This window comes from Myotis nattereri (genome assembly GCF_964212035.1).
Source record: "Myotis nattereri genome assembly, chromosome: X".
NCBI classification, from domain to species: domain Eukaryota; kingdom Metazoa; phylum Chordata; class Mammalia; order Chiroptera; family Vespertilionidae; genus Myotis; species Myotis nattereri.
In genome coordinates, this window is record NC_138078.1 from 153,231,686 (window position 1) to 153,256,788 (window position 25,103).

The 25,103-nt window shown below is 56.7% G+C and overlaps 1 protein-coding gene across 4 annotated transcripts; it reads left to right on the forward strand.

Annotated features, from left to right (window-relative positions):
* Window positions 1-1,624: 1,624 nt before the first annotated feature.
* BCOR (BCL6 corepressor) lies at window positions 1,625-23,584 on the forward strand (the record flags this gene model as incomplete). Of its 4 annotated transcripts, none has more annotated exons than XM_081081160.1 (14): window positions 1,625-1,710; window positions 2,919-2,997; window positions 3,878-6,709; window positions 7,322-7,375; window positions 7,844-8,030; window positions 12,712-12,972; window positions 13,213-13,557; window positions 14,102-14,421; window positions 14,709-14,963; window positions 18,917-19,083; window positions 20,010-20,155; window positions 20,520-20,597; window positions 20,784-20,940; window positions 22,425-23,584. In XM_081081160.1, the coding sequence occupies 14 exons, from the start codon at window positions 1,625-1,627 to the stop codon at window positions 22,714-22,716; spliced, it is 5,259 nt and encodes a 1,752-aa protein (XP_080937286.1). In that variant the 3' UTR covers window positions 22,717-23,584. The 4 variants fall into 4 exon arrangements, with proteins under 4 accessions (XP_080937286.1, XP_080937288.1, XP_080937287.1 ...); XM_081081162.1 differs by having other exon boundaries at window positions 13,315-13,557; XM_081081161.1 differs by lacking the exon at window positions 7,322-7,375.
* Between the last annotated feature and the right edge of the window lie 1,519 nt (window positions 23,585-25,103).

A 25,103-nucleotide genomic window follows, 5' to 3' on the forward strand; every position in this document is an offset into this window, starting at 1 on the left:
CATGCCTGGTGGTTGTCCCAGCACAGGTGGTGGCCTCCCCCAACTCCATTTGTATATTTGGACCAAAAGCCCTTGCACCTCTGCAGACCTTCAATACCTGACTCTTTGGGGGGCGGGGGGCGTGGCTTGTGCTTTGGAAACTACCCCCGTCGATGAAGAAAGATGCTTCCTGGAGGACTAGTCCCTTCAGGACCCCACCAGGCCTGCCGCCTTCTGCAGATGGCCTCCGCGCTCCTCCGGCTTCATTGTTGAACGCGGGGCGCGGTGTGCCCACGCCCGTGCGCTTGGTGAACAGACGGTGTTGTATGTCTAGGGGCTGGTGGGGCTCTGCTGGTGGACAAAGGGCCTCGTTGGGACAAAGAAATGCCCAAGGACAGCCTGGTGCTCCCCACCCCCACCCTCTGCGCCTCTGAAAAGATCCGGACCCGGTGCCTCCATCCCAGGCGACCCGGCAGGCTTTCTGCGCTAAAGTGTAAAAAAACGATCATTTGCATATTTTTTCCTGCTAACAAAGGAAATGTGTCGACTTAGGGAACATTTGGGCTTTCGGAAACTGTGTGGGTGGGTGTGTGAGGGAGAAGGAGGAAGAAAGTTCCCCTGATGGTGTTCGCGTCAGTGATTCCACGCTCGGGCCTGGGTCCGGGGGAGAGACGCGGCGCGGCCTGCCGGCCGAGGGAGCCGGGCTGTGATTGCGATCAGGGAATTGCCCAGGGCCATCGGTCCCAGGCATTAAAGGCTCCCCTACTTATTAACCCAGCATTTAACAGCAGGATATGGGCTGAAGCGCAGTCAAAAGAAACGGCTCAACCTCCGAAGAGCAATTAAAATCCTGCACGAGGATAAATCACGCGCCGTGATAATCCTGTTAATAAAATGCAGCTTGTCCTGACCCTTCACTCATGCAGCAAACTAGAATGTGCTGGGTGGGGGCAGGGCTGAGGGGGTAAGGAAGTGGGGGTGGGGAGAGGTGCTCTCCCCCCTCTGGCTGGCAGCCGCCCCCTCCCAGGAGGCGGAAAATGGGTGGCTTTTGGCTGCTCCCAGGGCGCCAGCGGCTTGCAGCCCAGCAGCCTGGGCTGCTAAGACCTGTGCGAGCGCTCGCTAATGATTTGTGTCCCCAGTGAGCAGGCGTCATTGAATTACTCAGCCGCCTCCCCTGCAGCTCCCAGGCCAAACCACCCAGGTTCGGTGCTTAATCTAATCTAGGGTTGGGGTGCCGTGGGCCACCAGCCCCCCGACTCTTTAACCCTTGAGCTGGAAGTTGCACAGCCCCAGAAACTCAGGGTGGCGTGGGCCTCGCTGGCTGCTGTGCCTTCCACCTGCCCTAATGCAGAGGCCGCGGCCCAGGCAGAGGAGGCCAGCCTGCGGGCAGGGAGGGGCTCCGTCCTGGGTGGTGTGAGGTGGAGCTTTAACCCTCTCGCCTCCCCGGACCTTGGGGTGTGGTGTGTGCCACCAGTAGCCCCCGGGCACCGTCTGCCTCCCTGGGTCTGCGCTCTGTGGGGATTGCCCAGAAAGAGGGCTTCTCTCGTTTCCTAGTTGGCTCTTTAGTCAACCTCCTGGGATTTTGTTTTGTTTTGTTTTAAACAGACTAGACGCTTGAAGAAAAGCTGCCATCCAAGAAGACGACATGCTCTCAGCAACCCCCCTGTATGGGAACGTGCACAGCTGGATGAGCAGCGAACGGGTCCGCATGTGCGGGATCAACGAAGACAGGTGAGTGCCCGCGCCCGGCTGGGAGGGCTGGGAGGTCGGGAAGCACGCGGGTCTCACAGCCACGGTGGGCCCCGAAAGGGGTGGGGGAGAAAGATTTGCCTCGCTGGCGGCCCCTGATTTACAGTTTTAACAGGCAACCCAGCTCAGCGAAGCATCGCCGCCCTTTAAAAGATTAGCCCCTAAAGCGGCCTTTCAGTGCACTTTCGTTCTTAATTTATTATTTCATATTTATGAAGGAGAATTAATCCCAGTCTATATGCTGCTTTAACTCGAAATGTCAGGAGTGCGGGCCCAGGTGGATCGGCATTCGATGTGCTTTTAAAACAAATAGTTTGCTCAGTAATAACTGGGGAGAGAGCCACCCTTCACTGCGGTTAAGCCCAGCGTTTCCAGGCGTCCTGTGCGGCCCATTCAGCGTGGCTGTTGGCTCCTGGGTTCAGTCAGCTGACAGCTCTGTTAGTTCCTAATCGGTGATTTTGGGGTGTGGGGTGGAGACATCTAAACAGATGATCGAGGCTGGTTTTCGGGGTAATGATGAGCTCCCCTGCTGCTTGTCAGCGGTTTTATCCTGGGGATTTGGGAGTTGGCACCAGGCGCTTGCTTTATCGATGCTCCCTGATAACAAGTCCCAGGGCGGCTGCCGCAGCCTGGCACAGACGTGCGGCTTCCTCTGGAGCCGGGAGCAGCTGACATTTGTATGATATTAGTGTTTATCCCTCATCGTTTTGATAAAGGCAATCAAATATGGCTTCGTTATCACCATGGAAACCAGTTTCGGAGGACGTGGACCTAACTTTGGGGGAAAAGTTTTGAGAGCCTCCCCTCGTGGGTAACACGGAAGTGGTCGATGTGGCCAGTACACTCCAGCCTTCTGTCCCCTGCGTGGGGCTTTGACCAGTGTGCTAATCTCTGTCCTCATGTAGAGCTTATAAGGGCCGTCTAAGACAGCAGAGCCCAGGTTGGCACCTCTGGAGAAAAGATTGTGCTGGAGGAATGGCCGGGCTTAATTTTCAGCTGACCCACCTCCTGTTGTCCTGCCTGTTTTCCGCGGTCCAGTTAAATCACCATGGGCCGTGGGGGAGGAATGTTTTCTAAGGGCAGTTGAAAAAAAATGGAGTTATTAGGAAATGGTCTTTTCTGGGGGCAATCTGGGAATGATGGCTTCAGCGAGGGATGCTTTCATGAAGTCGGTGTGTCCTTTCACGTAGGAAAATTCCTGTAAATGACGGTGACGCTTCAAAGGCCAGACTGGAACTGAGGGAAGAAAATCCCTTGAACCACAACGTGGTAAGAGATGAATGGCTTCTGTTGATGTGCTATCTGAGTCGCAGTGATCTGTAATCAATCGTGCATTAATTTGCATACCATTAAAGGGCTTGGGTGGGGGTGGAGCCCGGTGTTTCAGGGCAGGGCTCAGTGGGAAGCCTCTGTCTGCCGCAGGACTAGGCCCTCACCTTACCTCATCTCTTCCCACCCACCCCGGGTCCCGGCCGAGTGCTCCTTTCGACGTGCCCACGTCCCCTAGCCGGGTGGGAGATGTGCCGCCTTTTCCTCGCTAAGCTGTGTGCCACATCAATGCTCCCGGACAGAGAGATTGCCAGCCTCCAAATAGATCCTTAGGGTTTCCGTTTCCAGTAAAATCTGAAACGCACGAGCTTCTCAGACACCAGGGAGAGGAAGTCAAAAGATGCAACCGCAGTTTGACCCCTGGCCTCTTTATTGATTTAGAAATGAGCCATCTCCAGTCCTCCGCTGAAGATTGTTTCTTGTTATGTTAAATAGCATCCAGGAAAGACCCAGTGAGCATGGCGCCCCCCCCCCCCCCACGGGCCACGGAGGGTTAGTCTGAGTTCTGGACCCTGTGAAGGCCCTACTGAGAGGCGTGGAGTTAGTGTGTGTCCGTGGCGGCACCGTGTTTTTTTGCTGAGAAGGTGCATTTCCCAGAGTTAATAGATGACTGATAACGTGTGGGTCCCTAGTGGAGCTGGCAGCCAAGGGTTCTGGATGAGGGGGGAGGGCGCCGGAGAACCCGCACCCTTTCCTCCTCCCCCCTTTCTGCTCAGATGCTGAGGCGCCTGGTGTGTTGCTGAGCAGGTGGCAGTCGCTCTTTGGGACGGCCGGGTGCTTGGGAGGAATGTCTTAGTAACCCCCGTGTTCTTCCGCCAAGGTGGACGCGACCACTGCCCACCGGCTCGATGGCCTGACGGCGCTGAGCATGGACCGCACCGGCCTCATTCGGGAAGGGCTGCGGGTCCCGGGCAACATCGTCTATTCCAGCCTGTGCGGGCTGGGCTCCGAGAAGGGCCGGGAGGCCGCCGCCAGCTCCCTCGGCGGCCTCGGGTTTTCTTCCGAAAGAAACCCAGAGGTGCAGTTCAAACCCAACACCCCCGAGACGGTGGAGGCCTCCGCCGTCTCTGGAAAAGCCCCCAATGGCTTCAGTGCCATCTACAAAACGCCACCCGGAATACAAAAAGGCGCGGTGCCCCCCGCAGAGGCGCTGGGCTTGGACCGGCCGGCCGGCGACAAGCAGAGCCCTCTCAACATCAATGGTGCTAGCTACCTGCGGCTGCCCTGGGTCAACCCCTACATGGAGGGGGCCACGCCAGCCATCTACCCTTTCCTGGACTCGCCAAACAAGTACCCCCTGAACATGTACAAGGCCTTGCTACCTCAGCAGTCCTACAGCCTGGCCCAGCCGCTCTACTCCCCCGTCTGCACCAACGGGGAGCGCTTCCTCTACCTGCCGCCGCCCCACTACGTCAGCCCCCACATCCCCTCATCCCTGGCTTCGCCCATGAGGCTCTCGACGCCTTCGGCCTCCCCGGCCATCCCCCCGCTGGTCCACTGTGCCGACAAGAGCCTGCCCTGGAAGATGGGCGTCAACCCCGGGAGCCCCGTCGATTCCCACGCCTACCCCCACATCCAGAGCAGCAAGCAGCCCCGGGTGCCGTCCGCCAAGCCGGTCAGCAGCGGCCTGCCCGGGGACGCGGCGCTCCTGCTGCCGCCCTCGCCCCGGCCTTCACCCCGGGTCCACCTGCCCTCGCAGCCCACGGTGGACGCCTACCCCGAGTTCCACAAGCATTTCGCCCGCATCTCCACGTCGCCCTCCGTCACCCTGTCGAAGCCATACATGACGGTCAGCGGAGACTTCCCGGTGGCCCGGCTCTCCAAGTACCCGAAGGTGGCAGAGGGGACGGACAGCGCACAGCCGGTGCCCGGGCACCCTCGGAAAACGGCGGGTCAGGACAGGAAAGACGGGGGCTCCCCTCCTCTCTTGGAGAAGCAGACGATTACCAAAGATGTCACCGATAAGCCGCTGGACTTGTCCTCGAAGGTGGTGGACGCAGACGCGTCCAAAGCCGAGCACATGAAGAAGATGGCTCCCACGGTGCTGGTGCACAGCAGGGCCGCCAGTGGCCTCGTGCTGGCCGGGGGCGAGATGCCCAAGGAAACCTTATCCCCTCCGGGGAGCGGCTGCGCTATCTATAGATCTGAGATCATCAGCACGGCGCCCTCGTCCTGGGTGGTGCCTGGGCCCAGCCCCAGCGAGGAGAACAATGGCAAGGGCCTGCCGCTCAAGAACAAGGCCTTGGACTGGGCCCTCCCGCAGCAGCGGAGTTCCTCGTGTCCTCGCATGGGCGGCACGGACACCGTGGTCACTAACGTCTCGGGGGCGGTGTCCGGCGCGGGCCGCCCGGCCTCCGCGTCGCCAGCCCCCAATGCCAATGCCAATGCCGATGGCAGCAAGACCAGCAGGAGCTCCGTGGACACCACGCCGTCCGTCATCCAGCACGTGGGCCAGCCCCAGACCACGCCCGCCAAGCACAGCGGGGCCAGCAGCAAGGGCACCAAAGCCAGCAACCCAGACCCCAGCTTCAAAGCGAGCGAGAATGGCCTCCCGCCCAGCTCCATCTTCCTCTCTCCGAACGAGGCGTTCAGGTCCCCACCCATCCCCTACCCCAGGAGCTACCTCCCCTACCCGGCGCCCGAGGGCATTGCCATCAGCCCCCTCTCCTTACACGGCAAGGGACCTGTCTACCCTCACCCGGTCTTGTTGCCCAACGGCAGTCTCTTTCCCGGGCACCTGGCCCCCAAGCCCGGCCTGCCCTATGGGCTGCCCACCGGCCGGCCGGAGTTTGTGACCTACCAGGACGCGCTGGGGTTGGGCATGGTGCATCCCATGTTGATACCTCACACGCCCATCGAGATCGCGAAGGAGGAGAAGCCCGAGAGGAGGTCCCGGTCCCACGAGAGAGGCCGCTACGAGGACCCCACCCTCCGGAGCCGCTTCGATCTGCTGGAAGCGAGCAGCACCAAGTTACACCCAGACGTTCCAGCCGACAAGAACCTGAAGCCCAGCCCCGGCTGGAATCCAGGCAAAACGGTCATCAAGAGCGACAAGCTCGTGTATGTGGACCTTCGGGAAGAGTCAGACACTAAACCCGACGCAAACGTGTCCAAAGCCGGCTTCGCCGCCGACGGCATCGGCCAGACCCCTGAGCCCGCCAAGCCCGCGGCCGAGCCGGCCCTGCAGTCGCACCGCGATTTCATGGCCCTGAGAGAGGAGCTGGGGCGCATCAGTGACTTCCATGAAGCTTATGCCTTCAAACAGGCCGCGGGCCAGGCCGTCTTCAGCTTAAGCAAGGAGGGCGCTCCAGCGGGCCCCAGCAAGGAGAACCTGGGGGTGCCGGTCTCCGCCTCGTTCCTGGAGCCGACAGTCGGGAGCGATGGCCCTGCTGTGACTTTTGGTAAAACCCCAGAGGACCCCAAACCGTTTTGTGTGGGCGGTGCCCCACCCAGTGTGGACGTCACCCCCACCTATACCAAAGATGGAGCTGATGAGGCAGAATCTGATGGCAAAGTGCTGAAGCCGAAGCCGTCGAAGCTGGCCAAGAGAATCGCCAACTCCGCTGGTTACGTGGGTGACAGATTCAAGTGTGTCACCACCGAACTGTACGCAGATTCCAGTCAGCTGAGCCGGGAGCAGCGGGCACTGCAGGTGAGCCCCACCCCCGAATCTCAGCGACTTGACCAGTTGTCAGCTTTGTAATGTGTAAAGGGATGGGGGTGGGGGGACGTGGGGGGGGGGTCTGGTAAGGCAGGTGTGGTTATGAAGCTTATGGTAATTTAAATGTATGAAAGGTGGCCAGTAAGGGGACCTGAGGGGGGGCACTGAGGAGGTTCATGTGCCTGGTTATTTTAAGTTATTCTGTAGATTTTAAGAACGCCACTCAGATGCTGATAAAGGAAGTTAATGAGTGTGAAGGCTAAAGACTGCATGACGTTTACCTATCAGTTGCTTTAATTTCTCTGCCGTGACTGTACGTTAACGAATATGCCTAGAAGTGCTACTTAGGATGCCTGACGCGCTACTTGGTGGAGGTGTGTAGCAGCCGCATGTCTGTGGGATTCGTGCAGTTTTTTTTCACCAAAAAAAAAAAATAAAAGTCGCTTAAAGGGATAGAGTATGTATTTAACTTGCTAGTGAATGATAGATGTTGTATAGGAATTTCCTTAAGATATTTTACTTTTAATTAAAAGATAAATAAAGCCAAATTAAAATGGGCACTCAATGGATCATTTAGATAACTTCATCCATTTAATTACATAGATGGAAGGATTACAAGAGGACAGTATTTTATGTCTACCCGCTGCTTACTGTGAGGTCAGTTCTTCAAATTTTTATTACTAGAATCTTCCATAAACCTTTTGAGTTAAATTTCATTTCCAAATACCAAGGGAAGTTTGTGGGCCATGGTCGTCTTTATTCATTGTGCACTTTTTCTTTTCTGTTGTGTTTTTGTTTTGTTTTCTTTGCGTTGTGTTTTCGTTCTGTTTTATTTACCTTCAAGAGAGAATGTCTGTCTCTATGCAAGAGTGTATGTATGGCTATACATACACAGCACATACGTATCTATACATATGGCTTTATGAATAAAGAATGTGTGACTACTTACATATAGATCCTCTTAAATTTTTATCTGTTAAATTTTAAAATATCTCAGTTGTATCATAAATTGTGGTTGGTTTTGGGCAAACTTTTCTTTGAAAATACTTTCCTTTAAGGTAAGGCAAATGAAATAGCTTTTATGGTAAGGTGTTGTTTTTGTTTCCATCTTCGTTCTCTTTCTAGCGTGCAATGATGCGCTTCTCAGAGTTGGAGATGAAAGAGAGAGAAGGTGGCCACCCAACAACCAAAGACTCCGAGGCGTGCAAGTTCAGCCCTGCAGAGTGGGAAAGCTTGAAAGGAAATCAGGACAAAAAGCCAAAGTTGGTCGCCCTGGAGGAGGCCATTGCTGACCAGAATGACAGTGAGCGATGTAAGTGAACCCGAGTGGCTTGTGTGTGGGACCGCGGAGGCGAGCCTTCTGAACATTGTGGCCCCGGGAACGAGGCACCTGTGGAAGACTGTGTCCTGTAGTTAGTAACAGTGTAACAGCAGGACGGCAGCCGGAGACTAGGAGCGGGTGTGGCCCGTGTATGTTCTTTTTTGTAGCAGCGGAATGATACTTGTAGCCAGAGGTGTCTCCCGCCGCCGCAGGCACAGTCTGGTCTGGAAGAGAGAGGGCTTGTGCTCTCCCAGACGCAGAGGGTTTGTTTGAATGCGATGCAGGCTGAGGAGCAGACTCCTTTTCTGTGGCGGGTTTGCTTGTCATCATGGGGAGGCGCACCATGTAAATGAAGGGCTTCTTCCCACTAGACAAAGTGTGTTTCCTGTTTTGGAGGCAAAATGTGGACAGACAGCTCGCTTTCCTCCAGCCACTCTTCAGTCCCACCAGCTGGTCTACGGCTGCGGTGGCCTTTGGGGGTTGCTCACATGACTTCTCTGCCCGATGCGTTGGTGATGGGGAAGTAGGGCATTTTGAGAGAGTGGGTGCAAAAGCCTCCCCACCCCCCCAAGACAGGACAGTCTGGGATGATGGGTGTGATTGGGAGCGCTGTGCCTTTAAATGTCAGAGGTTTGCCATTCCTCTGCACACTTGATGGAGTTGGGGAGGATTTGTGGCCCAGGAGCGCTCACCCTGGGGGTCGGCAGCAGCCTGTGGCCAGGGTTGTGAGGAGGCCACACCGGGACCAATGTGTCCTGCGTTCGTCCAGGACAAGGCGCTGCTGTTGCTTGTCAGGGGCCTTACCTGAGCATCAGGGGTTCTGGATGCACCTGAAGTGAAGGTGTCCTTGTTCCTTGGCCTCACGGGCTTGACTTGGTGAAATGGAGGGTCCGGGCGGCTCATGCCCACACCAGGCACATACCCTTCCCGTCCGAGGCCCCCGGGTGCCAGCTCTCCGGGAAGTTCCCTGGGGAGACCCGGTGGAAGTGGGCAAGGCCGGCTCCTGGGCAGGTTCTTCTTTGAAGAAGGAAAAGCGCCTGCCAGGGAGAAGCCCTCTGGGTGGATGGCGAGGGAGGCTGCAAGGAGTGGGAATGAGCCAGCCTCCAGTCTTCCTGCCCTTTGGTTTTCCAGTGACATGGCCAGACCCACGTGGCGCACACCCCTCACATCTCAGCGGCCTCACCCCGGCCTTGCTCCCGGAGAAGTTGGTGTCCTCCCCAGTCTGTTCTGCTGAACCTGGAAATGAGAACTCGGTGTGGCCAGAGGGAAGGCGGGCCAAGCCCGGGGTGATTCAGAAAGGCCTTCCTGACGCTTTTCCAAGCCCAGGCCAGTGGGGCTCCCAGGACATGGCCAAGCGAGCCACCCATGGCCACTGGGGGCAGGGAAAAGGTTGAGGAAGGTGAGAGGCCTTCTTTCTCCTTCTGGCCTTGTGGCTTGAGCCCATGTGGGCTCATTGGTTCTCCCCCCCCCCCCCGCCATTGGTTCTCTTCTCATGAGAGCGCTGTGGCTGAGAGCCGAGCTCTGAGCACGTGGGGGCTGGAGCAGGCAGGGGTCACAAAGAGGGTTCAGGGCGCCTTCCAGGCACCTTGCCCCTCCCGAGACAGTCTTCCCTCCACTCCTGGAGGCACCGGAAGCTTCTAAGATGGTGGGTGCAGCCTGCACGGAGGGGCCTGCTCGGGGAAGGTGAATGAACTTGAAAACACAATGGCCAGGATTCTCACTCATTCTTGGTCTGCGAGGGAGGTGGCTGAGTGAGGTTTTTATTTTAGAAGTTCAGCCGATGAGTCAGGAGCCTCCTTAGCCTGGGACTTTCTGAATAGGAGCCATCAGCGGCGTTTTGAGGGTGGGGAGGGCAGGAGGCATGCGTCCATCTCACCGCGAATGTGAAGTGACAGCTCCTTTGCCAGCCCTTCGGCCAAGGCAGCCCCAGGACCTGCTCAGTGGCGGCGCCTGGGCAGGAGCTGCAGGAGGCGGGAGTCAGAGGGCTCCACAAAACTTCTTGCTCAGGAAACTTGTCTTCTGGCTGGGCACCTGCGAGTCCTGGAAACTGCTTTGAGTTGGGAACAGAGATCGCCGTGTCTTTCCTGTAGACGGTGTGTTCACAAGCTTAGCCTTTGCTGGGGCTGCTGTGGTTACCGGAGAGGGGGACTTCGGGCATGGGCAGCCTTGCCACCTTGTGTCGGGCTCACTGGGCATGGCTCACCAGTGGTGAGGGTGCTTTGTTGCCACGGTGACTTGTAAATGTTGCCATGGCAATGCTGCTGCAAAATAATGCAATGGCATAACAATGATAAATTATGGGATGTATGTGCTGAGTCATATGACCAGGCTGCAGGGATGAAATAAGTGTTAAACCACAAACAACACGGCCACAGTCACATCTGCTTTACACCAAGTGGCCGGGAGCACATGGCCTGCCCCTGGCAGAAGGGCCGAGAGCAGGAAGAGTGCAGGTGCTGTGAGGCCTGCGCCGCTATCGGCACATCTCCTCTGCCCTCCAGGGTGATCCTGTGGCTTGTGGTTGGGAGACTCCTGTAGGAGCTCCCAGGCGGTGCGCAGGAATGTGACCCGGAGCCTCTGCCCCGTAGCTGGCGGCCATGCATGCCTCGGCGGTCAGGGTGTCCTGCGGGCTATTCTCAGGCCCGGGCGGCAGGGGGGAACTGGGCTCTTTGCCCGAGAAGCCTAGAGGATGGGGAAGGGTGGAGCACTGAGTTTGGGAAAAGATCCTTGTGCAAAATGGGGAAGAAAGCAACTAAAGTTTATGTGTGGGCGGGGGGCGGGGGGGATGGCAGTGAGCCCCAACTTTAGGAATGGGGGGTTCCTGATGACACTTCAGGAAGAGCCAGCAATATCACCCTGCAGGGCCCCTGGGGACAGGGCAGGAATGCAGGCCTGTGCGTGGCTGGGGGGAGGGGGGGAGGGGCGCCCTCCACGCCCAGGCAGCCTTACCAGTCCCTGCCTGCTGACACGTGAACTAAGTCATCACAAAGCCTCCAGGTGGTTGTCCCCGGTGGGCAAGGCCGGCCCTGCTGTCAGGAAGGTGGCTGTGAGGGCGAAGATGTGGGAAAGCAGCTCCCCGAGGAAGGTGCCTCTGCAGCGGGGTTGGGACTGTCCATGCTCGGGTCCCCACGGCCTGGAGCGGAAAGGTAGAGTGTGGAAGCGGCTCTCAGGGGCAGCGCAGGTGTGGGCGGGGTGATGGGCTGAGCACCCCATTCTGGCCGGGGCCCATGCAGGCCCAGCCCCGGCCTGATCGTGGCCTTGGAAGGCGCGTGTCATCACCCTGTCACCTCTGCTTGCCAACCACCTGGTTTGGACATCTTTCCTGCCTAAAGGGGGGGAGGGGGAGTACACTTTTAAAATTGCATGTGGTGATGGTTAAGAAAACGCTTAGTTTCCCATGGCTCCCCAGGCCCTCCCAGGGGCTCTCTGGGATGGCTGAATGGACTGGCAAAGTTGAATGGTGTGACCAGGAGGGCTTATGTCCTTAAATGTAGTGCATCTGGGGCTGCGGTTCCACCTGGTTGCAGAGGCTTGGTGCCCTTTGGTTGGAGCCATTTCTCCCGGCTTCCCCGGTGCGGCTGGGCCTGTTTATGACGCCCGCCCGGGAGGCGGCTCGCGGTCATGTCCCCACTTTACAGCTGAAGGGGCCGGGCTGGAAAGCGCTGCACGGGCTGGAGATGGGGGTGAGCAGTGGCTCCCCCGGCTCTGCCAGCTTTGTGTTGGGGCGTTGCCACCACGCTGCCACAAGGGGGGACCCGCGTGGCGGGGGCAAGCCCTCGATCCTTTGCAAGAGTAGATGCGGCTCCCACTGCCCCACCTACAGGGCCCAGCATTAAGAGCACAGGCTAGCCAAGGCCAGATGACACTTGTCCCCAGAACTGACTGCTCCTGGGCCCCGGGAATGCCCCCCAGAGAAGGCTGGAGGTGACATTGGAAGCGGTCAGCGTGTGAGGAGTGTGTTGATTTCGCCCAGAAATGGACATGGATGGTGTCATTAGCTCAGTGTTATGGTGACGTGCAGGTCAGTGGGGGGAGCACCTGGACATCCCCATGGTGGTTTGGGAATTGTCTGTGTGTTAGAAAAACTGGGAACAGCCAAGTAGCCGCTGAGCTGGCTCGTAGGGAGAGATGGGCTGAGGTGATTGAGGAAGGCAGTTCAGCCAATGGTGGCCTCGCGTGGACAGGGGTGACTTGATGGAGGGAGGGGTGGCCTCCTGCCTTGGGAAGGTCCTGTGGGTGTGCGTGGTGCAGCGATGCACTCCCCCCCCCTCCGTGGGTGAGAGAGAACAGAGGGGAGGGATCAGGTTGAGTTCCTTTCCTTGAAATTGAACTTGACCCTGTGTGTGGGCCACACCCCTCCTCCCAGCCTCCCTGGCCCCCAACACTCCCCCATTCCTCTTCCTTCACCATCTCCCCTGTTACCCGGGGGGGGGGGGGCGGGGGGGGCCGTGGCCATGGCCGTGGCCTGGTTGGATCTTGCTTTGGGGTCACCCATCTCTGTGAGAAAAGGCCCTGGAGGGGGCCTGATCGCCATCGAAGGGATGTAGCAGGTGGGGGCTGTTTCATCACGTGCCCCGTTTCAGGTCACGGAGGGCCTGCCTGCTCTCCAATCCTGCCTTCTCACGGTGACCTTGGGGCCTTCATTTCTGTGTCACTGTCCCCCTACCCCCAGGTGAATATGGTGTTGGAAACAAACACGACCCCTTCGAGCCCCCGGAGAACAAGGACCTGTCCCTGGAGAAGTACTTGGCGGACAGGCAGCCAGTGAGCGCGCCGCCCAGCGAGCAGGCCGCCGCGGATGTGCCGGGCAGCCCCGCCCTGCAGCTGGACAGAAAGCGCAGAGCCTCGGGTGACAGCACCCACGCCGAGGCCCCCGGAGAGGAGCTGTCAGAGGACCCGCTGCTCAAAGCCAAGCGCAGACGCGTCTCCAAAGGTGAGCGCGGTCAGCGGCGGCTGCCTGCTTAGCGGCCCCGGGGCGGCACTGGGTGGTGCAGTGGATGCTTCTGGCGCTGCCCTAGAGCCCTGGGGAACCCGCTCACACCTCCCTCCCCCAAAGCCAGAGGCAGAGCTAGTGCCCCCCCTCCCCTCCCCCACCCCCGTTAGTGATGGGTAAGACAGTTGGTTCCCCCTCCCGGGAGGCTTTTTGATTAATTTGTAGTTATTTCTCCATTAGATGACTGGCCTGAGAGGGAAATGACAAACAGTTCCTCTAACCACTTAGAAGACCCACATTATAATGAGCTGACCAACCTGAAGGTGTGCATTGAATTAACAGGGCTGCATCCTAAAAAGCAACGCCACTTGCTGCACCTTAGAGAACAGTGGGAGCAGCAGGTGTCGGCAGCAGACAGCAAACCTGGCCGGCAGGGCAGGAAGGAAGTGACCCAGGCCAGTCAGCCTGAGGCCACAGCCCAGGGCAATAGCCTCTCCGAAGAGAAGCCTGGCAGGAAAAGGGCAGAGACCAAAGGCAACAGAAGCTGGGCGGAAGAGGCCCTCAAGTGCAGTGACAATGAGCAAGGTAAGCGGAGGCCACCCTGGGGGTGGGAAAGGGCCCTCCAGGGGGACCTGAGCGATGTAGGTGGCGGCAGGCGGGGAGTTCTTCCATGATGTCCTTCCAGCCCTCGTGCTTCCTTCTGGAATGTACAGTGAGGAGCACAGCTGAGAGGCGGCATTTGGACCTCCTGGGTTGCTCCTCCTGGGTTGTGCCGGGGAGTCTGGGTGACCCCCGGGCACTCACTCAGCCTCAGGCGTGTCTGGCCGCTGGGTCCTCAGCACCCAGACTGGCCCTGGCCCTGCTCGGGCAGGTTGTAGGCTCCCAGGCCCCGTGGGGTGGGAGCCAGAGCGCCCCTGGAGAAACTCACCACAGTGCTTTGTGGGTTAACCTATTTGACGTCTGGATGTGGGCTAATTAAAATATCAACGCCTTGAAAACGTAATTGGTGTATCTTTAAGATAACCCAAAGCTGCTCTAGTGAGGGGCGCCGACAATGGGCTTTTCTCCGCTCCGCTCCGGCTGCAGCTCCGTAACGCCCGCCTCTCCCCCTCTCGCCCTCCGCGTCCAGGTTTGCCTGTGTTCGCCGCCTCTCCGCCCATGAAGGGCCTTTCATCCCCCAATGCGAGCGGCAAAAAGCAGACTCAGCCAAGCTGCACGCCAGCCTCGAGGCCGCCTGCCAAACATCCGAAAATTAAAGAAAACCCGAAGACAGATGTGCTGTGCACGGACGAGGAGGAGGATTGCCAGGCCGCGCTGCTGCAGAAATACACCGACGGCGAGAAGCCGTCCGGGAAGCGGCTGTGCAAGACCAAGCACCTGATCCCGCAGGAGCCGCGGCGCAGCCTGCCGCTGCCCGGGGACTACTACGTGGACAATGCTGACGGCAAGGTACGTCTGCCCCTCGCCCATCCCTGGGCCTGGGGGACACCTGCTTCTGGGCACCAGGCTTTCCTTTGCCTGGACTCTGTTCCCAGGATCATTCCCCCATCGTGGGGGGCATGGCTCCTGGGTGGTAGTGAAGTTGCAAAGTAGCGAGAATGGAATCCCTGCCCCCAGCATCCCTCCCCGCACCAAAAGCAGGGAAATTGCCCACCTCCACTCGGGTGTTTACCGCCCAGGGAAGAGGCTGGGGAGGCTGCCGGCCTCACGCGTGTGCGCTGCCCCCTCTGTGACAGGTGACCGTCAGGAGAGTCCGAAAGCGGCCCGAGTCCAGCTCCGACTACGATCTGTCCCCGGCCAAGCAGGACCAGAAGCCCTTTGACCGTTTGCAGCAACTGCTACCCGCGTCGCAGTCCTCCCAGCTGCCTCGCTCCAGCTCCCCACCCGAGGCCACGCAGTCGCGCCCCATGCCCCCCGAGGCACGGAGGCTGATTGTCAACAAGAACGCGGGCGAGACCCTCCTGCAGCGCGCGGCCCGCCTGGGCTACGAGGTCAGTGTCCTTGGGGCCCCGGCTTCCCCACCAAACCCCAGGCGGCCGCCCCTGGCGCCGGGGGAGGGCTGGGAGTGGCGCCCCAGGGGGTGGTCCACAGGCTGTCGGAGTCGCCGGCTCCTCTGCCGTCTCTCTCTGGTGGCCTGTTCAGCCGCGGTGTGGAAGGAAGGCCTGTGATGTGCAGGCCGTGTCCCGGCACGCAGGCGGCTTGGCATCCTTCCATCCCGCTCACTTATCTCTGATATGAAATCTGACATAACCCAGGGCTTGGCGACGGGGGGAATTTTAATGAGCCCTTTTGGATTCCGATCAGCATGGGGGAAAGAAGTTGCTGGCTCTGTTTTGGGTTGCGGGCAGGAAATGTCTGTGCAGGTAGGGGGTGGGGGAGACCTGAGCCCTCTTTCTGAGCGTGACAGAGAGTCCCAGGGCTGATGGGGAGGGGAGCTCAGGTTTTGCCCCCAAATCACTGCCCTCACTGACCCCAAATCCCCATCTGGCATGCCCTGAGGCGCTGGTGCAATATCCAAAGAAAGACACCTTCTGTGTTTCTAAGCCCGTATGACCCAAAGTCACTCATTTCCCCCTTTCCACCTCTCCCCGTGCCAATCACTAATGTGATCCCGTTCTCGGATGAGGGAACAGCCCCAGAGGGGTTAAATGACAACTTGTGCAGGTACTGAGTGATCCTGCGAGCCCAGCCCCTCCCCCGCCTCCCGCCCCTCCCCCACCTTCTCCCAGGCCGGCTGGGCTCGCACTGGAATTGCCCTTTGCACAGCTAACCTCCGAGAGATAGATGACTCCCTCTGCCCCAGCGGCTCCCCCACCACGCCTGTCAGTTGAAATTGTGATGTAATAGCCCACAGGGCAAAGGCATTTTTTTTATGCTGGCATCAGCCCTCTGGGAGTTGAATGGGGAAAATAAAATGCAGCTCAGCAAGCTGAGAGAGGAGGTGCGGAGAAGCTCCGGTGGCAGGCCCTGGTGGCTGAGGGCCGCAGGGTTTGTCTGCAGCTCTGGCTCCCACAGCCCGGCTCCCATGGCGCAGTGGGCTCCCACCTCCGGGCCCCCGAGGCATGACTGTGGGGAAGCTGTTGGAAACAGTGCTTGTTGGTTGTATGTGCTTTGCTTTTGTCAACATGTCCGTCCTGGAGTTGGTCGTAGCAACTGGGAGGACCGGGTGGGTACTGCCCGTGGCACTGGGCTGGACCCCTCGGGCCACGTGTGCATCCTTGACTAGTTATGGTTGAGAAAATAGACTTGTGTCTCCAGCACACACTGGAGGTGGGGGGAGGGGAGGGGAGGCAGGAGGACAGCCTGCTCTACATGTGTGGATTTCGGGGTTCCTGGCCTTGCCTTTGATCTTGGCGTTGTTCCCACCAGTCTCCCTTTGGGACCAGAGACCTCAAGAGGCCCTTGTTGGCCCCTCCATGAAGCTTCCATTTGAGTTTTGTAGAGCCGGTGGGTCGGAGGCTTGGGCCGAGGCGCCCTTGACCATACTTTTTAGGCTCCCAGACCTTTGATGGCTCCTGAGACCTTGGGAATGTTTGTGTCCGGACAGCTGCTTCCATATGTAAATTGCGCAGGTCACCGGTTCTGGTGGTGAACATTTCACTGCTGGGGGAACCATTTCAACTTCGAACCCAACTTTCGAGGATTTCTTTAGGCAGAATTTATGTCAGGACGGCAGCTGGTCAGGAGATGTGGCAATTGGAACCTTTGAAAGTTGAAGGACAATTTGCTTAACCCGCTGGAGGTGTAGTTTGGACGCACGGGGCGGGGCGGGCTTTCCTGGAGTTAGTCTTTCCCGTCGTGACTTGGTGCTGAAGAGCCAGGTGCAGTCAAAGGCCGTCTGAGCTTTATGTCCTGCTAAGCTGCTTCCTGAGGTTTGCAAACACCCTCTGCATTAAACAGACGACTCGCTTGGCCAGAGACGCCCAAACCTTCCCTCCCAGTTAAGGCTTCTGGTTCGTAGGCTAAAAGGCCAATGTGCAACCACATGCTTGCGCGTTTAGTGGTGATGGTTAAATTTTCTATGAATTGAATAAATCATGTTTTTTAAAAAGTTAATGAGGCATTTAATTAATTAACAATGTCGGGTTTATGGCCTTTATGGTTACATTTTGTGGTTAATGGCATTCGGCTTATAGCCGCTTAACAGAGAACTGTCCAACGAAAACACTGTGATTTTGTTTGGGAACGGGTGGGCTGCCCGGCAAGCGCTCCCATTTCTAGGGCAGAAGGTAGTCAGCCCACTTGACCCTGACAGAGGGCTTGCGGGTGCTCGTCACGGCTGGGTTGCGTCCCTTTCACTGGGGCCTTTTGAACCTTGCCAGCTGCCCAGATACCAAAAGCCCCGAGTTCAAGCTCCAGGACTTCATGTTCATTGAACTTGGGGTTCAACTTCTCTGGAGTTTGGTTGCCCCAAGTGTTGAATGAGAACAGTGCCATCTTCCCTTCCTGGCACGTCACGGGTTACTGTGGCATGGCATGGGGCGACAGAAGGCACGCTCATTGAAACGAGCAGTGCTGTGTACATAGTGACAGCAACGTGGCTGTGCTAGGACAGCCCGTGGCAAAACGGCTGGCCTGGCTGTGGGTTGCTCCTGCCTCCTGCCACCCTCCTGGGAAGGAGTTGACTTGCCCGTTGGCTCTGCTGCCCTTTCATTTCTGGGTGCCCTCCGCTCAGCTCTGGCAGCGACGAGCGTTTCCAGGTGAGGGCCATAATTGTCAGAGCAAATAAAGCCCGGGTGACAGGCCACCAGACAGGCCACCGGGCCCCGGGGAAATTGATCTGTGCGCAGCAGTCAGTGGCGCTCAGACCTGATCCCAGACCACGTGACGGGGCCTCTCCCCGGCGGGGCACACAGCTCATTAGCTTGCAGCCGCCCGCTCCAGCCTGGCTGGGGAGGACCTGCTAAAAGAGCAGCAGCTTCATGCGGTATCCTGGATACCGGGGCTCGGGGCAGGTGGCCTGGGAGCCCAGAGGATTGTGGGCTTGCTGGCAGGTTAGGATCTGAAGGGAGAGCGCATTTGTGGGCATGGCTTGTCCCTTCCTCCTCTTGTTTTTGGAAGGGAGCTGCCGCACTGACCTGAAGCCACAGGGGACGTTCACCAGCACGCAGCCTTCACTTCTCATGTGGAACATTCTGGTTAGCTCCCAAGTGGTGGGTCACCTTTGATTGACATGTCCCGCAAAGGGCCTTGAAGAGTTGTCATGGAGAGGCCTGCCGTGACCCACGCGGCAACCCCGACCCACTGGAGCATGTGTCGGGCCATCTGCTGGGCGTGGCTGGTAGGAAAGGAGTAAAGCGTGTCTTTTGCTGGCCAGTGCTGTGAACACGCCAAAGAGTAAAAATCCAGCGATGCTGGTGCGAACTGCTGACAGAACTCCTTCTGAGAAAGGGCCAGTGTATGGTATCTCAGTCCCTGTCGTTCACTGAAGTGAACATGAACATGCTATTCATTCAGCCCCAAGTGGGTGGACGGTGAGGCAAAATGGGGCCAGGGGTGTATGCGAAGCATTTTGTGTCATTTCTTGGTGATGCACAGACAGAGCTTTGCTCTCCTCTACTCAACATATGAACGGGAGCGTGTGCGCCGCAGGCTGTACTTGTCCATGTGTCATCTAAGAGATTAGAGCCGGACACCTGTCCCGGCCAAGCCAAGCCTTGGCCTGAGGCCTCAGCTAGCTGATGGCATCCTCCCGCCGCCTTTCCAGCTTCCATGGCTCTCCTGTCTCAGGAGGAAATGGACATGAGGAGAAGTTCAAGGGTAATTTGCCCAGGGCCAAGCTGCTGGTTTCACGTACAGTCACCAGCCTGCAGAGCCCAGAGGACACTCTCTCCATCACTGAGCCCTTCACACGTGCTCTCGGACCCAAGGATGGGTGCCTCAGCCACCCTGACCAGGTGCATTGTGTGGAGGTCTGATGGCGGTCCCCCTTTGCTCCCCGCAGGAGGTGGTCTTGTACTGCTTGGAGAATAAGATTTGTGACGTGAACCACCGCGACAATGCCGGATACTGTGCCCTGCATGAAGCCTGTGCCAGGGGGTGGCTGAACATCGTGCGACACCTTCTTGAATACGGTGCTGATGTCAACTGCAGTGCCCAGGACGGAACCAGGTCAGTTGCAGGTCTTGGTGGCAGCCTGGCCCTGCGGGCTGCGGGGCACAGGCAGTGGCTTTCAGGGTACATGGGCAACCCCAGAAGGAAAGATGGAGAGTCACATGGCAGCACATGGATGGTGGAATCGACCAGACCTTTCTGGCAAATTTAGGAAGAACTTTCAAAGTTTGCAATGTTCCCATGGACAAAAGTCTGAAAATGTCGAGCCTGCCTGAGTAATTGGAGACGTTGGTTCATGGGGTGCTGCTGGGAAGCGGGGCACGAGGCCTTCCCCGACAGTCATAACAGCAGCAAAAGGGAAATGTGTTTACGGTTTCCGAATAGCATTTCCCATCCGTGGACACTGGTGAGAGGGCCCTGCACCTTTTAAAAAACAGATGAGGCTTTTTTATTTGTTTTTGTTTATTTTATTGAGTTCAGAGAGGAAGGGAGAGGGGGAGAGAGAGAGAGAAACATCAATGATGAGAGAGTGCCATGGATCGGCTGCCTCCTGCACGCCCTCACACTGGAGACTGAGCTCACAACCCGGGCCTGTGCCCTGACCGGGAATCAAACTGTGACCTTTTGATTCATAGGTCAATGGTCACCCACTGAGCCATTCCAGCAAGGCTGGGCTTTTCTTATAACGGCATAGGGCTTGCTTGTATTGGCTTCCACAATGGTGGGCTTTTTCTCCTGTAAGTTATCTCAACTACTTAAGTTCATTGAAAACATTTTCATTTTGGCTTGTGTCCCTCCTTAGGCCCTGGATTAAGGTACATTTGCCTTTGAGAATTAGGCCTGGAATAGTAGACACGTTGCTTGACCTTGGGCCAGTCACTGCCTCAGTGTCCCTCTCGGGAGTGTCAGTGGCATCACACGTGTCAGTGTTGTTAGAGGCCAGCGTTGTGCGCGGGAACTGACCCTCTGCCCATGTCCCCCAGGCCCCTCCACGATGCGGTCGAGAACGACCACCTGGCGATCGTCCGCCTGCTCCTCTCCTATGGTGCTGACCCCACTCTGGCTACGTACTCAGGTAGAACCATCATGAAGATGACGCACAGCGAACTCATGGAAAGGTTTCTAACAGGTACGACAGAGTTCACGCCATGGTCTCATTCAAACCCCGGGGTGGGGATTCCCCGAGCTCCTGGCCACTCGTTCAGTGGGTCCACCCGTGTTTATCTCGTTTACTTACTGGGTCACGCCGTGTCGTTAGTTTCGGAAAGAGCAGATACGGAATGCAGAGAGGCGGAAAACATCCTTAGCTTGCCCGTCTAGCTTTGGTTTGCTGGGCGAGGGGCTGATGAGGGCGAGGGGGGCCCGTCCCTGTTGGGGAGGGGCGGGCAGGGAACGGTGTGGGACAGGATGCACCCTGGGTGGACTGGGGGTGAGATGCCCCCCGGCCTCCCGCACCTGGCCCTCACCAGCAGCTTTACCCTCTTTCTCCCCAGACTATTTGAAAGACCTGCAGGGCCGCAGCGACGAGGACTCCAGCAGCTTCTGGGAGTTTTATGGCAGCTCCGTGTGTGGTGAGCAGCATCACTCTTTCTGGTTCCGCGGGAAACGCGTGCCTTTCGGACCATTTCTCTGCTGGGGGTGAGGGTGTGGGTGCCACAGGCGGGGCTCGTTGGGAAAGAGTCTTTGAGTCCTTCTCTGACACAGTCTGGCTGTGACTGATGCCTCGCTCTCTCGCTCTCTCGCTCGCCCTCCTCTAGAGCCAGACGATGAAAGTGGATATGATGTGTTAGCGAACCCCCCGGGGCCAGAGGACCTGCAGGAGGATGACGAGGCCTACAGTGATGTGTTCGAATTCGAGTTTTCAGAAAGCCCCCTCTTACCGTGTTACAACGTCCAAGTGTCCGTCGCTCAGGGGTGAGCATGGCTGTCGTGTGCTTGGGAACTGGCTCAGCTGCTCTTGGGGGGGCGGAGTTAGAAATCCCCTGAAACAGTAGGATGGGTGGGTGAGGGAATTCCAAAGTGTACCTCAAACTCAAAATGCAGATCTTTCCCTGAAGAGGGGTGGGGATGGGACCACAGCATGGTTGGTAACTGCTCTCATCAGAACACACCCCCAGAGCCTGGCTGGTGTGGCTTAGTGGTTGAGCATTGACCTATGACCCAGGAGGTCACGGTTCAATTCCCGGTCAGGGCACAGGCCCGGGTTGCGGGCTCCATCCCCACTGTGGGGCCTGCAGGAGGCAGCCGGTCCATGATTCTCATCATTGATATTTCTCTCCCTCTCCCTTCCTCCCTGACATCAATAAAAATATATTTTTTTAAAAAAAGAATGCACCCCCAGAGCTCAAAGGACCTGGAAGTCAGTGACTGGAAGTTTCCACTATGTCATTGGGGACATGCCCTTCTAGTATCCGATGAGGAAAAGCGCTGTGAGGCGCCCGGGCTCTTGTGTGTCATCAGATTTGGTTAGATCCCGTGTGGCTCCCGTGGCCGGGCAGTGCCCCTGTGCCCGAGGCCTGTGGCGGACCTGTGAGGAGACTGTGTTCTCTGCTTTGTGTCCACATGGTGCTGAATGAGTAACACCCTCCTCGGGCCCCAAGGCGGGAAATAAGTATGGACACAGTGACGTCGTATCAGTAATAGGAACCGTAGAGGGCGGCGAGGACGTGCGTGAGGAAGGTAGCTCACCTCCGCAGGCGCACTGCGGGCCGGGGTGCGGGCGTGGGAGAGGAAGGAGAGCCCGCCTGTGTTCATGATGCTCTATCTGTGAGGGTGGAGGGAGGAGAAATGGGAGGCGGCTGTGCCTGGCCCCCTCCCTTGGAGAGCGAGGACCTGAGTCAGTTTCCATCAGCGCCAGCGCCTGTGACGCAGCAGTTTGTTGCGGCTCCTTCACAACTGCTGCTCGGCTTCTGGCTGAGTTGCTTGGTCCTCCCGAAGGGGCCTCTTTTATTTGTTCCTAATGTATTTGTATTGATGTCAGAGAGGAAGGGAGATGGAGAGAGAGAGAGAGAGAGAGAGAGAGAAAGAAACATCCGTGATGAGAGAGAATCATGGATCGGCTGCCTCCCGCACGCCCCACACTGGGGGTCAAGCCCGCCACCCGGGCCTGTGCCCTGACCGGGAATCGAACCGTGACCTCCTGGTTCCCTGGTCCACACTCAACCACTGAGCCACGCGGGCCGGGCCCTAAGCGGCCTCTTGATAAATGGAGATGCAGCCAGAAGAGAGTGGCAAGAACTAGATTCCCTGTTCTGGGCGGGAAGTGCTGGGGCGAGTGGTGTCCAGGCAGAGGGAGTGGCCCTGTCCCACCTGGGCCCGAGCTCCCGGGGTGGCAGGTAGCGCTTCGCAAGCGCTTCGCACGTTGCCCGGCACTGGAACGGCTTTCCTTGCCCTCGCAGGCCTCGCAACTGGCTGCTGCTGTCGGACGTGCTGAAGAAGTTGAAGATGTCCTCCCGGATCTTCCGCTGCAACTTCCCCAACGTGGAGATCGTCACCATCGCCGAGGCCGAGTTCTACCGGCAGGTCTCGGCCAGTCTCCTGTTCTCTTGCTCCAAAGACCTGGAGGCCTTTAACCCCGAAAGCAAGGAGCTCCTGGATCTGGTCGAGTTCACGGGCGAGCTGCAGAGCCTGCTGGGCTCCACCGTGGAGTGGCTGCACCCCAGCGACACGGGCTCAGACGATTACTGGTGAACCGGCCCGGCCGCCTGTACAGTGTGTCATAGTGTTAATCCTTGTGCATATGTGTCATAATACGGCTATTTCTGTAAAGAAAGGACACTATTACATATGGAAATATCTCTTCTTTATATAAGAGAAACGGCCCAGTCGGAAGGACTTCGCAACGTGTTTTTGTTTTCTTTTTAAACTTTTAAGTCAGTTTTTATGAAGTTGTTATACCGTTCCTTTACTTGTCCATGCACACACGCTTTGGGATATGTTTGTGTTTTTTTTCTTGGAAGATTTGTTTCTTTGCTTTTCTTTTTTAAGGAAAAAAAAAATGAGGAAAGGGAGCGCAACACTTTGACTTAATTTCACACAAAAGCTCCGATGGATGGCCGAGGCCGCAACCATGTAGTGTGGTCGCAACTGCGTGGTTGGTTTGGGGGTGAATTCGGTGATGTTGTAACTTTATGTTTTGTTTACAGAGTACCTGCTCGGGTCAGGTAAATGCTATTGGATGCAATCCAGTGGCGTGTAATATAAATTCAAACCATATCCACACACAACAACTAATTGTATGAAACTTTTATATCCTAATTTAAAAGCTGTGAAATTAGTTTTCACGCATCAAACCGGATTGTTTATATGTTTAAACATTTTATGCTCTTATTTAAAGAAGACTTTGAGCTATTTTTTTCTGTACCCTGTAAAATATTGAAAACTAACATAATATGTTGAGGTTGCTTGAAAATGTACATAAAACTAAAATTTTCTGAATTGTGTGTTTATGTTTGAAATCTGTGTTTTAACTTTGTAAGTAAATTCTCTGCCTTTGTATTTATATTTTACAAAAATTTTCTTAAAAGGCAATAAACCTGTTGAAGAAAGGAGAACATTGAAGTCTGTTGTGTCCTATGTATTCCTAAAATGTCAGATTTTTAAAAAAAATCTTTATTGTTGAGAGTATTACAGATGTTCCCCCTTCTTCCCCCCATTGCCTCCCTTCACCCGGTTCTGCCCCAGCCCATGCCTTCACCACCCTGTTGTCTGTGTCCATAGGTAAGATCTTTGCTTGATCTCTTCCTGCCCTCTCCCCACCCCCCAATCCAGATTCGTCAGTCTGTTCCATGCTTCCATGCCTCAGATTCTGTTTATTCACCATTCTGTTCATTACATTGCTTCTTTGTTTGTCTTGATTTTTAGATTCAACTGTTGATAGATCTGTATTTATTGCCATTTGTTCACATTTTTTAATCTTTTTTTTCTTCTTCTTACTCTTCCTCATCTTAAAGAATACCCCTCAACATGTCATATAATACTGGTTTGGTGGTGATGAACTCTTTCAGCTTTTTCTTGTCTGTGAAGCTCTTTATCTGACCTTCAATTCTGAATGATAGCTTTGCTGGGTAGAGTAATCTTGGTTGTAGGTTCTTGCTATTCATCACTTTGAATATTTCTTGCCACTCCCTTCTGGCCTGCATGGTTTCTGTTGAGAAATCAGCTGACAGTTGTATGGGTGTTCCCCTGTAGGTAACTAACTGCTTTTCTCTTGCTGCTTTTCAGATTTCCTCTTTGTCCTTAATCCTTGGCATTTTAATGATGATGTGTCTTGGTGTGGGCCTCTTTGGGTTCCTCTTGTTTGGGGTTCTCTGTGCTTCCTGGACCTGGAAGTCTATTTCTTTAAGCAGGTAGGGGGAGTTTTCCATTATTTCCCAGTGGCTCAGCCTCCCCCGTCAGTCACCTGAGCTGGGCCCTGTAAGTGCGTCTCTGGGAGGAGTTGACCTCCAGGCCAACTGGCTGTGAGGACCAGTTGGGACTACAGTGGGAGAGCTGCTGTGCAGGAGGGAGGCCCAGCTGTGAATCAAGGCGGGCTGGTGCTAGAGCAGGGTCTTGGGCCTTTTATTGATAGGTTTAGGGCAGGTTGTCACCAGCTGCAGCTTGTTTGAGAGCCAGGACCAGCCATTCATATGGAAAAGCTGCTGCAAACAACTTGGGCGGAGCTGACAGTGTGCTCCAGGCTGATGGGGACTCAGGTAGGGCTGCCAGTCAGCCCTCCTACCAGGGAGGTCCCAGCACAGGAACAGTGACCCCTGCGAGCACCGTGCCTGGGAGAAAGCCGCCTCTGAGTTCCTGCCCTGATGCCAGACAGTCCAGCTCCTCCCGGTTTGCGTCTGGGTCCCGGCGCTGGAACTAGGAAGAACCTGGCCATGTAAGTTCATGCGCCGGCCTTTTAAGAGGAGCAGCTGGGCCTCCAGCAGCCTCTGTGTCCCTCAGCCCCAGTCCCGCTGGTTTTCACAGCCTGTCGTTGTAGGGACATCTTTTCCCAGCTCTGGGACCCTGGTGTGGGGCTGGGACCCTTTGCTCCTCCGGGCGGCCTCCACAGAGACGACCTCCCTCCCGATTAAAAGGGCAGCCCA